The 14,813-nt window shown below is 35.9% G+C and overlaps 1 protein-coding gene across 2 annotated transcripts in view; it reads right to left on the bottom strand.

Annotated features, from left to right (window-relative positions):
- The window catches only part of LOC149064486 (uncharacterized), a 110,169-nt gene extending 100,499 nt beyond the window's left edge, over positions 1-9,670 (bottom strand). For both annotated transcript variants that reach the window (XM_089254983.1, XM_089254982.1), the window contains exon 1: positions 9,219-9,670. In XM_089254983.1, coding sequence (XP_089111109.1) covers positions 9,219-9,274 — 56 coding nt within the window. In that variant the 5' untranslated portion in view covers positions 9,275-9,670. The remainder of the gene's footprint in view (positions 1-9,218) is intronic.
- Between the last annotated feature and the right edge of the window lie 5,143 nt (positions 9,671-14,813).

Genomic DNA, 14,813 nt, shown 5'->3' with positions numbered 1-14,813 from the left:
ACCATTGATTTCATGTTAAACACCCATTTCATTTTTATTTTATAGTACGCATTTGTATTCTAGGGGGCTCGATCGTTTGCCTTCAAATTGGAAGGGCTCGAATTTTCAACGTGTTCCCGCAGTATGCCTTCATAGTCTGATTTTCGTCATTGTAAGTGACGGAGAATTTTGGAATTTTTAAACATTTTATTCAAGTAACTAGTAAAATTTGTACGCAATTTGGTTGAAAAATTGGAAAAACAAACAAAACGTATATATTGACGCGTGTACAAAAACAAAAAACCGTTTTCATTAGCGTCCTCTTTTGTTGATTTGAAACATTTCTGAATTGATGCAAATTGTAGGAACCTGTGTGTTTAGCTTTTTTTTTGTGGAAAATTTTATACTGTAAATAATTACTATTTTTTTAAATAAAGTTTGTTGAAATGGAGCTCAGTTTTAGAGAAATTTAAGGAAGTGAAATAACGGTTAATAACTTTTTTTTATTTGTCGTGATGAGCGAATTTCATTTCGTTTTACTTTGAATATTACTTTGTAATTTTACACATGTATCAATTTCGGTCATATTTTTTCACTTTCCACTGTTTTTCATTTTTCATCAGAGAAATAAATTTCTCAATAATTTACAAAATAATTGATTATTTTGATAAGTTGTGCAAACGACTTTCTAAAATTGGGGTGGGGGCAATCGACTCCTTTTTTTTTCTGAAGAACGATTCGGCAGGAGGGCAATCGACCTACACCCTGTTCAAATCATTTTATAATAAGCTGGTCATTGGTTAGGCACTGGAAGGTGATGTTCTTCCCCCGTGTACTACTTTCCCTTGTCATCATTGAGTTACATGGACCAGGATGTGTTGTTCCCTATGTGCAACTTCCCCTAGCCTTGTATTACTTTCCCTACCAATATGCCTTAAGTCATTTTAATGATGTATGTTCTTTCATTCCTGTTCTGTACATGTTGTTTTGCACTAGGTATGCACAAATAATTCCTCTAGAGTATATTTTATGTACAATTCGCAAATTTAATTGTTCGTACAGTGTTTTTGCACCATTTTGTTTTATATATATTTGTTTATTGATCGTCTTATCCTGTATGCAACGTTCCGAACCATGTTTGCAAATGAACCATGTTGCTTGTTTAAATTAATACAATTTTTGTCTGATTTTGAGGACCCGTGATGTTACCACGTGGTCTATCACGGATATTGACCATGTGTAATTTTTTTTTCCTTCCTGTCCAGCGCTTCCCCTATACGTTAGAAGCTCCTCAGGAATATTAACGTGGGACGCATTTTGTGTTTAATAAAGGTCATTGGTTTGGCGCAGCATGGCCAGATTGGGCCAGAAAAATGAAAATCCAGTCCAATCCTAAGGTACGGTTTCGAAATTGAATCAGGGACTTGATCCAGTCCTTCTTGGAAATATATAGACTAAAATCTTATGAAACTATCAACAACAAAAAAGGCACACATTTGTTCAAATAAAACTGCGTTCGTTGCTTCGAGTCTATTTATTAAGTTCTAATTACACGTTTTGCCCTTCCAAGGCCTCTTCAAAGGCGATATTCGGCCATTTTATGTGTGAGCGATCGCATCAACTGATTATTTTCCCTTGATAAGAAAAAATAGTAATAATAGAGAGAAGTCTTTTTCATTTTTTCCAAAACGTTTTCTCAGGCGAACCATAATCTCGTGGTCACGAGTTTTCTCCCCTCGGGTATATTTTAGAGTCGCGACGTGGATAAAAGTGATCCTTTTCGGGGCCATTTATATGCTTCACATTAGACTCTTTTCAGCTTCTTCTTGGATGGACAAGATGACGCTTTTCTTATTTTTTTTAAAGCATAAAACCTAAGCCTAGCTGGCGCCTGATTAAATTTCATTTAATTTTTTTGTTGTTACTTTTTCATATTAATCGTCCTAAATAAATTCATACTTTCCATGACCTTTTTTGTTGATCTTGTCTCAAGATGGTTTTTATTTTAGCTGTCATGTTTAAAAGGTTAGGCTTATTCTTTGTGGGCAAAAACTTGCCCCATTGTTTTATTAGAGATAAAAAACAAATATCTAAACACTAACTGCCTGGAGAAAAATGCAGATTTTATTGTGGAAATGAGACGGATTCTATGTCGTTCATTACTATTGCTACTCAACCATACATGCACCTCATACGAATTTTTCTACGGAATTTCTAATGAATTGGTACATGCCGAAATGTGCGTGTACGTGTTATGAACCTACCGTGACGTTTGTTTCTGTGTATTGCTTATGACGTTCATTACAGAGGCAAATGGGGCCTTCGTAACTTGGAAGCTGACTAACCAAACGTCTTCATCCTTTTTCAGAAAAGTCTAGTGTTTGCTTTGCCCAGGGCCTTAAAAGTGTCCGAATAATATTAATATTATTTAAGTGATTATCAAAAAATCGCTTTCGTTGCGATCTGAATACTCATGAAATATACGTCTGAGCATGTTTTAAAAGTCATTTTATTTATACTTACTAGAATTATATAGATAAATAGAAAGCATAAACTTTAAGATGCAAAGCATGAACTTTGTGGGGGAATGCGAGTGGACATAGGTTCGATTCCCGTAGAGCAGTGGTTCTCAAGCTTTTGTCACTCGTGACTCCTTTACTTGTTCATGGTTCACCTGCGGCTCCCCAGACTGGTTTAGCAGATGTTATTCATTCAAAAAATACTCATTTCAAAGCATAAATAGGCATACAGATGAATATTTTCAGTTCGTTGGCATGTTCAGTTCATGGAGGCAAGTGAATTTTTCTTCCCAAAAAATCATAATATCTACATAGCATCTAGTTTTCTATAAATTTTGAATTAATTAACTTTGGTATTATCTCATGATTTAAAGGAAAAAAAATCATATTTGATCAATTAGCCCAATCTGCTACCGTAGGTCTAGAAATGTTTTTATGTTTGAAGATACGGATAGTGTTCTCCCACTATAAGTTTTGGGGGGAAGGGGGAGGGGTTCTCATTTCGTGCTCACGAAATTCATGAAAAATGACATGTTTAAGGTATTTCGTAGAACCTACTGTCCTGTCACGAAACAATGTCAAAGTTCACACCATACCGATTGAAATCTATTGGCATAAATTCATTCCTGAAATATATCGTGTCACGCCATTTTGGAAACGTGCTCTATATCAAGTGTCTACAAATTGTACTCACAGTAGGCCCATTGAGCACCATCTATGCCCATCATCATCAGAAGAAGAGCGCTTATACATATGATACGCATATGATTACTACAGCCCGGATTATATGCATTTACGTATTTGACCTTTTTTAGCAATAAATGCATATAAGTTCATAAGATCAAAGAATTTTCAGAATAAGGGCATATTTTTGAAGGTTTGTTAAAGATTTTTTCTTGTATATAATTTTCTCAAATGAATATTGCTCATGATATCGGTTTTTTTTCCCGCAGGTGAGATTTAGTGAATTTATAGAGATATTTTTCCTCTCGTGATAGCGCGAAAAGTGTTCAATTCTTTTTAGAAATAGCGTCAAAACACTTTTGTTACTGGTACTTCGTTATTGAGCAGCCACAATTAACTGAAAATGAAGAAAAATCCTAAATAAAAAATAATTAGAAGTTATATGCATATTTGGAAACACTTTTTTGTAAATGAATATGCACTAAGAAATAGAAAATGCGCATTTTAAAAGCATATCTGCTTTTTTTTGCTCGGTGATTTTTAACGCATATTTCCCATTTTTGGTACATATTTTGGTATTTTCAAGTGCATATTTTAAGAGCATATTTCGCCTATTCTTAATACATCTAATTATGTGAGTAATAAGCGTATGTAGTCCAATGATTAATCTGATAATCATTAAGCGTATGTAATCTAATGATTACATTACGCTAAAGCGTAATCCGTGAATTTAAAAAATAAAAAATGCGTTTTAAATAGTTTATTTAATCGGCATTCAACTCACTTACTCGCGATTATGAAGTAGAACACAGGTGTCAATCACTCTGGGTCTGAGTCAGAATCCCGACTACTCAAAATCAATTAAAAAACTAATTTGAACACAAAAGGAAATTAACTCTTGGAAAAAAAACTTGAGAAATTAGCGCAATTTATTGTTTCTCTGATCAAAAATTGTTGTTGTATTTGGCACCGTGCCACGTCCTAAAGAAGTTAATGGAATTGAATTAAGTTAATTAAAATTTTAATGGCTTTAAATTCAAGTTCGAAATAGATTTTTAACTGTCCACACTTTAGCAGTTTCGGGATTTAGAGTTGAATTTTATCTTATCAAGGAGGCGCAGAAACAGAGTACTCTCGACGTAGTGTTCTCGCGAGAAAAATACTTAACAACATGCCTACTCTAATCCCAAATTAAATATTTCGACTTGTTTTTAATTCTGAAAATTAAACGGTCACAAAGTCCTCAACCGAACACAACACTGCACATCACCGCTAACTGACATTATATTCTCATTCAACGCATCATGTATGCGAAATAAATTTATTCAAATCAAAAAATATCGATATTGTGAATTTTTATAGTGAAAAAAATATTTTTGCGTGACAAGAAAATTTAAAATTTTCAATAATTGAAAATTTTTCTGCATTTATTGACAACAAAGGGCCTAACAAATTCTAAAGTCGGGGTAAAGACCATAAAGACCTAAAGACCATAGCAAGAAGGTGGACCGTGGGGGGGGGGGGGGGGGAGGTCTGCTCCCCACTTTCTGGCCGAAATATGAGAAACTATTATTGATATTACATGCATGAGATAACACGTTTGAGTCCATTTCTTTACCACTTTGGTCCTCCCCAAATACCATTTGTCCCCGCCGAAAAATATTCTAACTACGGCCCTGCTTTCATATTTATTTAAATACTAGCTATAGTCCCCGGGTTTTCTTCAGTTTCTGGGAGGATTGAAAAAGTGACAACCATTATAAAGGATAAAGCATTGTACATAATACTGACAGCATTAAAAAAAGTGAAAAACCATTCTCATATGCATGTATTGTCATGTAGTGCATTGCTAGGGAACCACGGTAACTAAAGTAAACATTCCGAAAGTAATTGTTAAGGCCCAGGAAGCATTGTTACCCGATGGTTTTCACCCATTTCGGGCAATTCCCTGCTCGGAGAAACTTTTAAAGTAGCCTATCGTTCAATCCGGCCCTGTATATATGCAAAATTTAGCGATGATCGATCTAAAATTGTAGATTTGTATAGAGAACATACACACACACACACAGGCAGACAGAAAACCAATTTTATATAAATAGATTCATCTCTAAAGCCCAGCCAGCCCTTCTTATTTTGAGGCCACGGAGGATAATATTATGTTATCTCAAAGAACAATTGTTGTCACTGAATAGTAATAAAGTACCGCGTTACGAATTCTTCACTTCGACCGAAAAATATTTTGAACTACAATTTATACACGTATAAAAAAAAGTATCAAATCACAGTTCGTTGTTTCTTTATCCTATTGTATAGCATAAAAAAAAAACCAAAAGTGCATGAAATTGTGATATCATAGAAAAAAGATTTTCATGTTCAAGCAAAGTCGTTAGCTTATTCCTTCGAGCCATTGAGTCGCTTGTTGTAGTCAGTCACTGTCGTCGAGACTGAATCCTCTCTTTTCTGTGTATATAGAGAGAGAATGGCGAGAGAGAGAGAGAGAGAGAGAGAGCCTTCATTGCTCTTCTCCTTTTCGAGATAGTTTACGTGATATTTTAGTGGCGTGCTGCACGAGCTTTCGCATGTTACCGTTTTCTCCTAGACTTTTGCGGAACCTGTTAATTGGGGTTCAGGTTTTCAAGACCTCACGTTATATAGGGATGAGAAAACTCCTTTTTGGTTAAAACAAGAGAAGGAGGAGAGAAAACACTACACTTGACGTCTAAACGGAAGCGGAATCTGCTCAACACATACACAGTATTCGGATGAAAAGCAACTTAACGTACACTTACTTTTCCGTTCTTGTTATGAATATAACGTTCTTATATATTTTTTTCTTTTTTACCTCATTTCCATCTGATTCGAGAGCTTTTAAGAACCTCGTTTTGAAGCCGGAGTGTATTTTATTCAAAATGATCCAAGAGGTTACTTTCCTCCTCTCTTTTAGCTCATCATGGCGTTGTCTTCCAACTCTCTCTCTCTCTCTCTCTTCTAAGTAAGTCTCAAAGTTAAATTGTTTGAAATTAATTGTTGCTCATGAAACTAACCCATGGGTTTTCCTTTAATATTACAAGCTGAGAGATACGGTAATGATATCAACGGGGGTAAAAACCTTCTTCGTTAAGTTATATCGGTTTTGTTCCGAACGTACTATATTTTATTACCCATCGAGGTTTTATGATATAACCCTTTCAGACCTGGTACTAACAAACGTGGGGATTTTTTTTTTCTCACTTAAATATAAGGGAGTTCAGTCCTAGCTGCAACGATTCAACACCCGTAATCTTTGGAATCACGGCTGAACTCCCTAAGGTTAAAAAAAAAGAATATCTACAGCTAGAAAAAACAAACCCTACGGTTGTGCGTACAGGGTCTAAAAGGGGAATAAGTTATTGTAGCAGTGGTTCTCAAAATTTTCCTATCTACGGTTTCCTTGGCTCTTTTATCCGCAGCACTCCAGAATAGTCTAGAAAATAATCACTTCAGAGAACTGAATGGGCACACATTAACCCCTGCGTTATTCAGTATGCTTTCTTTTTTAAATACTACGAGACCAAACGCATTTACAGCTGTGTTTGAATGCTTCCAAATCCGATTTTTCTTCCCAAGAATATGACTAGTTTGATCTAGAGGTTCCAAAGTTTATAATTCGCGGGGAAGTCTAGATTGTTACAAGACTGTTTCACAGAACCCAAACATAACATTTCTCCAACATAGATATGCTTATTGCACCACCAATGAAAATGTTTACAACTTGCGATGCTGCTTAACTCGTGATAAGCTTCCGCGGTACCCCAGTGTTACATGAAGCAAGAGTTGGAAACTTATGGTCTAATCCGGGGGTCTTCAAAGCAGTTCCGTCTTAACGCATGGACCCAGGGAACTCAAGTGCAAAGGGAGCTCGTGATAATGAGATCTGGTTAAGAATTTCGAGACTGAGCATGTGAATTGGTAGGCAGAGGAATTTCTCGTCAGATGGAGGGGGCCTCAGAAAAATAAGATTGCTCGAAGGCCCGTGACGTTTTTAAGACGGCCCTGCTTCAACGCATCATCCGTGTGAAACATGTAGCCCTCGAAACTATTTTCATGGCCAGCCGACCTCTACTTTACTAGGCTCAACGAGATCGGGGGCTAAAGGTCATAACTCTTTATGGAGCTTTTTGATTTCATACACTGTATTTTAAGAGGGAATACTTGGCATCCAGAAAGGCACACAAAACTACATAATTTAAAGAAATACTGAGAAAACGCTTCAGTGGAAAAAATCATCTCGGAATTATTGTATAATAAATTGATATGTGTGTGTGTTAAATAAATTGATATTATGTTACAGTTAATAACTATTCAGAGACATCTTAATTTTTTCACGTTCATGATACCTTTGTGTGCAAAATTAGATTTTCAAATGATTCCATTGGAAAGATCTAAAGCCTGGCACCCTAAGATGCCTTAACACACCAGTTGGGAATCACTGTTTGAACCACGATTTCCAAATACAGTAATTTAGTCGTGTTAAAAAAATTTCGTGGCCTTCTGACTGATCTTGCGACATCCTAAAGGTGTGACAGCACACAAACATGGTTCATTTATTTATTTTACTTTTTTTTTAAATATTTTTTCATGCAATAATTGTAATCTATAATTATCAAGAGGATGGGGTTTTTTCAAACTGAATCGAACAATCGAACTGGAAACAATCTCGATCGAGGTGGGAATTATATTACGCTTTGGAAATATTTTTTTGAATTAAGTATGATTTAACGATGCCACATCTAATAAAAGATTGGTGATTAAAATCTTAATTATTGTGATGAAAAATGAGCAGAAACTACTTCTACCCTGAAAATTCATTCCTCTACACTTTACATCAATGGGTAAAATTCGAATCATAATTAAAAAGATTATTGAAGAAGCATAAAGTTCACAATACAAAATCCACTTAGGTGAATCGATCAGTAAAATATAAGTGAACCTATAACAAATTTAAAATATATTTAATACTTGATCTCTCATTGGAACTATTGAACAAAGCATTATTTTAAAATTAATTTATATGCATATCATTATAACAAACCTTTTTAATAAGAACAACCTTATTGGCATGGTAGAGAGTAGCAAAATAGTTTTCACATGAGACAGTGGTTTCCAAGTCCAACCCTGCCCTCAATGTTAACTTCAGTTTATATTTAAAAGATATGGCTTTTTCTTCTTTATCATAAATCAATAAGGTTTTATGCTTTTCTCTTCAGTCGATATTTTGAATTGACCCCAGTTTTTTACATGCAGTAGGATAAATAGAATAAAAAGAATTTCTTGCTTGAGAAGATGATTTATAATAGGCCTATATTTTAATATCACATATCTACGTATAATAATTTCTGTCAACTCTTTTTGTGCCAAGAAAAGAAAAATCATGTTTAGTCATATCATGGTAGAAGAATGTGATACTGAATACACATGGAATTCCACGGTTTGGCATCTCTCATTGAATTAATCGTAATTTTTACGGCTATTCATTATTCTGAATCTATTATTCATTCACTGTAGTTGCATGCCGAATGCCTGGCAACATATTACTTAGACTGCCACGGTTTTATTGCAAATGTCACAGTAGTTTATCCTTCACAACTGCGAAAAAGTAAATAAGTATATTTTAATAACTTCATGCATATTTATTGCGTATGTGTTCCATTCTTTTGCATATGCAAAAGTTTTTAAATCAATATCTATATTTCAATATTCTCACAACTATCCAAAAAAGGGAAAAAAAGAACGCATCCCCTTAAGTGAATTTTTTTGGAACACTGAAATTTAAAATTTCTATACTATTATTTTGAAATCGGTGGCGAGCCAGTTGTTTGCCCATCACTTATTTCAAAGCACACGTTTATGGTATCTAGTTTCTTTGATTTTTCTGTCATTGACTGTGTTAATACAAAATCTCGATGGTTTTTATAGGATGTGATCCTATTTGAGTTGGAAAAGGAAAAATATGCTATTTTTGATTGATGATAAATGATAATAAATTATAAGACGTACCTTTTACTGTTCCTACGCCTCCTTTTAGTGGCGTACATAGTACCCAGATGATTCATATCTTCTGGTTGTATGATTTCACACCTATTGCACAGTACATAGAAAGGCAGCCACCGACGTAATCACTTACACCACTGCCGTGTCGTAGACATTCTAAAGCACTTTGTTGTTCTTTTTCCTTGTCACTGATCGCGAGTCATAAATTCAGCAGCTGAATTCATGATGAGGAAATCCGACTGAGCTGATTCATTCGACGAGAGGAGGAACAGAAAATAAAAATTTACGTTTCAATATTTTCTATATAAAAAATGAAATAAACGTGCGAGAGAAATAATTAAAATGATGATAATATTAAATAGTCCAAGAGTGAAATCCAGGCTTTCTAGTGAGAGCGAGCACCAGCTGCTAGTGTTTGATTGATGCTTGGAGTGCGCGGCCGGCCAGCTTTCAACTAACCCCGCCTCTCACCTGAACACAACCAACCAATTGGTGATTTTTTTACCTTCGTGACGTGACGGGCCGGTCCTCGAAAGCACTCGAAGGCAATGCCGTGAAGCGGACAAACCGTGAACTAAAACATGATGATGATCAAGAAACGGGATGAGATGAATATGAAACGGTGATGCAACCGACGAATTCCGTGTGAGAAAAGTTTCTAGATAAGATGTGGTTTTTGTATCTAATCCATCCTTGTGGAATTTTATGAATATTTTTTTGCATTGAAATAATTTAATCGTGGCTTTTGATTTTGTCTAATTTGTCGATTTTTTCATGATCACCAACTTTGAATGATGTAATATTACGAAAAACACATTAACCCTCTATGATTCATCCACATAGAAAGGTATTGATTTTTTACAAAAACGGATGTAAATTGGTGCTGGTTGTTTTTTCCTTTCAAATTGAAATAATACAGCGCACAGCCACAGTAATTTAATTATTTAGAATAATTTTTTCAATCATCTAAAGTGGTTAATTGAGAGTGAAATATACAGTTTGACTTAATTTACTGTTATAAACAGATAAAACCTCGCTTAGCAAACTTGAATAGATTTTACTTTGAAATTTATTTCCAATCCGTCAATTTGGTGTGATTTTATTAATCCCCGAATGCGTAAAATTTCAACAGCTCTCAAAAAATAAAATAACACTAACAAAGAATCAACTCTTTCTAGATAAAAAGAAAGTATTGTACTTATATAGCTGTATTTTGTACTGAAATGACACTAAAAGATTTACGTACTTTCTAAAATACCAAATTGAGAAATTGGTACAATGGATTTTTTTTAAACATGTTTGATATGCATGGGACCATAGAGGGTTAAATACTTTCTATAAAAAAGTTTATGAATATTTCCATAAGAATTTAAGTTCTTGGAACAGTATTCTTAATGTACAAAAATGGAAAAGAATTCATGTGCTTGCGAGTCATCAAATCAATTTTCGATAAAGCAAATTTTCATGATTTCATTTCGTAGCTTTGAATACATTAGAACTCCAGCTAAACCAAATATGTCAAAAAAGTATGTGCTGAGTGAAGATAATGTCTGCGAATTTCTAGTTATTATTCACAATTCGTTGCAGTTGTTAAACGCCGAAAGTCTTTTTTACATAAGTTGAATAAAGATGCCAAACAGTACTGGAACCTGGGCCTTTACTGAGATTGCTTTGATTGAACTGAGTTATTGAGTCTGAAACTCTTGTCCAACATGTAAAAATTCCCGCTAACATTTTTTGTTGTTGTTTTGTCTCTATGTTCTTTTCTGTTAAAACAACAGATGCGCCCCAACCCCCGTAATCTGAATACTGAATTTTTTAGTAAATCAAACACGCCCTGACCTCAATGGGTTCTAATTAGTGGGATGTTACTGTAGTTTATCAGTTAATGTCCTATATTAACAATCGAATAACCAAAAATGTCTCAGTGAAATCTCAGTGCCATATTCCTCGTTTGTCTATATGCAAACATGTCTATACAATTTACGATATCTATGTACAATGGGGATAGAAAATTCGATATACCAAACAAAGATCAGGATCAGAAAACATGATGAAGAGCTTTTTCCTAAGAGAAAATTAATCCTCTTGATAATGCAAGGCGGAGAAGAAATACTCGAATAACCAACAAAAACTCATTTTCCATATTCTTCTCTAAATATAACATGGGTTTCCAACTGTGGTTCCGTGACAGAAGAAATACTCGAATAACCAACAAAAACTCATTTTCCATATTCTTCTCTAAATATAACATGGGTTTCCAACTGTGGTTCCGTGACAGCTTTTTTTAGGGTTCCGCATGATCAAACGCTACAGAACCCTTAATAATATCAGAACTCGGGGAACTTTCAAAAAAAAAGAAACTGGATTGCTTGGTCATCCGGGGCAAGCACGCATTTTGGTGCCCCCTTGTAAAAAGTAGGCTCTTTCCCCTTGTTGAAAGAGGTTACAGAGTAAAATTTGCGCTCCCTGTTGTCCAGTGCCCGGGACACTAGACCCGCCTACTCCCCCTTAGTTACGGTCCTGGTTGTGCGGGCGGCAAAATCATTTTTGCTCCGGGTGGCAAAAATCCCAGTTACGGCCCTACCATATCGATGTTTCGGTTCAGGAGAAATTTAGCCTTTCGTTTGCAATACATCACCGAAATAAGCGTTGCATGAATTAGTTATTCGACGAAAATTCCAAATTGGCGGTTACAGATTTTGTCGACCATTTGATTTTGCAGAAAAAAATCCTATACGGTGATACTATCATCGTATGTACAATTGTACATCCCTTTATGTACGGGATATGTGTACTCATCCGCTTCACATACAAGGTTTTGGTAAGAAATTCAGATTATCTCTATTTGAGATCGGCGATAATTATGGTATCCTTGGGCTCATTGGCGTACGCAAGGGGGGGGGAATTAGGGGTTCTAATCCCCCCCCCTTGAGCCAAGATTATAGTGTTATTCTGGAGGAAGAAAAAGTAAACCCCCTCAAAAGAAAAAAATCTGACCCCCCCCCCCCCCGAGAAAATTCTGCGTACGCCTATGCTTGGGCTAACCTAACCGCATATTAGAAAATAAGAAAGGGAAAAAGAAAAAATATATATAAGGAAAAAGTATAAAAGGTAAGGGAGAGATAAGAGTTGATTTTTCAGAGAGTCCTCTTTGAACCCTCACCCTACGTGTTTTATTTCACTCTTACATGTATAGTAGAAAGATACAAAAGAGGGAAAGAAAGAGCAACTTCCGTAGAGATAGGTTTACTATAAAGCTTCGCGATCGTGAAGGGAGAGGAAAGAAAATACAGAGAACTTTTTTGTTTGAATTTATTCCACTGGTCTTCGAACGTAATATTATGCCCGTGATCATACCCCCACATTCTTGGAGCAGGGCCCCTAGGCTGGAATCTTTTGCTGGGCCAATGAATAGACTTTCACGGACCCCTTTATGAATCATTTATAGCAAGAAAAACAAAAAATGATGCGAACCATCCCGGTCTCCAGGGCTAGAGCCCTGTCAGCCCCACCCGTGTGGGGGCCATACCCGTGATAGTAAATAGGTTAATGGTGAGCTACAAACGCTAAGAGATTGGTGAAGTGAAAAATCGAACTGTCGCTAAAAAACCAACTAAAATTACTTCGACGAATGCAAGTATCTGTAATGTATTGCAAACAAAAGGCAGAATTCCCCCTGAACTAGAACACCAATAAGATTTATTGGTATAGACAAGTTTTTGGAAATTTTAACCGATTGTAACTAGGAGTGTTTGGGGAATTATCGATTAAAAATTTTTGCGATAGTTCGATTTTGAACTTTGCTAACCTTTCACCACTTGTATTAAATTGCTCGCCATTAAATCCAAATATTTCGATGAAATTAACACCATCTCTTATAAGACTTTTCTGCTCTTTTTTCAAATGTTTGTTTATTTTGCTTGCATGTCTTTTAAAAACTTCAAAAATTTTGGTATTTTTTTTAAGCATGACGCATTTCTTTTCCCCAATCGATTATCCACCGTAACTCGGAAACGGTTCGCGGTAGGACAAGGTTGGTAGGATGTTTATGTTGGACTCGTCTATCACCCTCCTTTCGTTTGGTAGAGCAGGTACTTTTTACCTGTTTCTGTACCCACACTTTCACCCTGTATGTGATATAAAGAAACAGGAATGAAGTTGTAAAACAAAAATAAGTGGCAACAGGAACGGCGTTGTTAGACAAAAAATTTGGTGAGGGACAGCATGAAAATGAGGGAAAGGAGCACTCACTGTCCGTTAGTACTTTGGGAGAGAGCGCAAACCATCCCAAGATTGTCTTTCTGGGTGGTCAGCCTGTCTGTCCGTTAGTTTATTCTGTTCTTTCCCATCTTTTCTCCACATTTTAAAATTCAAATGTCTCAGCGAATACTGCAGTAAAAAACATGGAATGTTTTTGTTGGGCTCATAAAAGACAGACAACAAATTTATAATTGGAAGTTAGAATACAAAGGGATCGTGTGTACAAAAATTTAGATTTTTTTATTTCGACGCACTGTATTTTCACTCTCAGAACTGGTACAGGATAATTTCTGAACACATTTTGAGCAATTTTGAAATTGGAACCCCTACTTCTACGATAAACGGTTGATGAGGTGAAGGCTGGATTAGAACTTACGGGACACCCTGTGTATAGTTTTTATTCAGGGAAAAGATAAATAGTAAAAGTAATAATAATTGTATTCGCGTTGTGATATTTGTATTCGTGACAGAAACGGATAAATAAAATGGTGAATTCGGAACGAGGACGATACAGAATCATAATATAATAATGTTAATGTTGCCCCGGTTTTTTTTTCGACGAAGCACGGCCACTCAAAATTGAACCAAAAAAAAAACCCATTATAAAAGTTACCCTGTTTCTTCGTTTGTACCAGAGTAAACATTCAAGAGTGAAAAAACCAGATTTCTTCCAAATATATTTAAAATAAACCTTATTAATAATGTACGTGCATTTTAGTTAACTCAATCAGATGAAACGATGGAATCACAAAAAACAAATTAAATGAAATTCCCCTATAATGTAGAGCTCACTGTTTAACTGAAGCAAATGGAGCCTCGTTGGGTCCACCCGTAAAGACGGCACTGTATGAATTTAGATAACGCAGTGTGACTTGTTGGCCCTCGAGCGTCACGAAATTTTTTTTTGGCCCGTAATGCCTGAAAGATTGCAGACACCCCCCCCCCCTCCGCTCTGTCTAGAGCAGTGATTTCCAATATGTCGGCGTTAACGCCCCCTTGGGGATGATGGAAAGTTCCGGGGGGAGGGAGGGGCGATAGAAGCTACGGGTCTAATATACGTGGAGCGATGGTAGAAAAAATTTCTGAAGGGGGCGATGGGACGAAAAAGGTTCGGAAACTATGGTCTAGAACAAACGTTTCCTACGTTTAAGTTCACGTGGAGCCCTCGATAGTTGCGGGAACGTCGCACGGAACGTAAAAATACATGAATATTTCTCCAATATAGGTATTTTTTTGGCAACTCCAAATGAAAAGAAAAAAAAAGTTTCTGATGACATTAAACTCTGACAAAGCTGCTGAACCGGAAAGAGTAAGTTGGAAACCCAGTACATCGCGGCA

The sequence above is a fragment of the Pholcus phalangioides genome, unplaced genomic scaffold, assembly GCF_987345545.1.
Source record: "Pholcus phalangioides strain wild (caught in Gottingen) unplaced genomic scaffold, Ppha-v1.0 ptg000042l_1, whole genome shotgun sequence".
In the NCBI taxonomy this organism is placed as follows: Eukaryota; Metazoa; Arthropoda; class Arachnida; order Araneae; family Pholcidae; genus Pholcus; species Pholcus phalangioides.
This window is presented reverse-complemented; position numbering and strand designations above follow the sequence as displayed.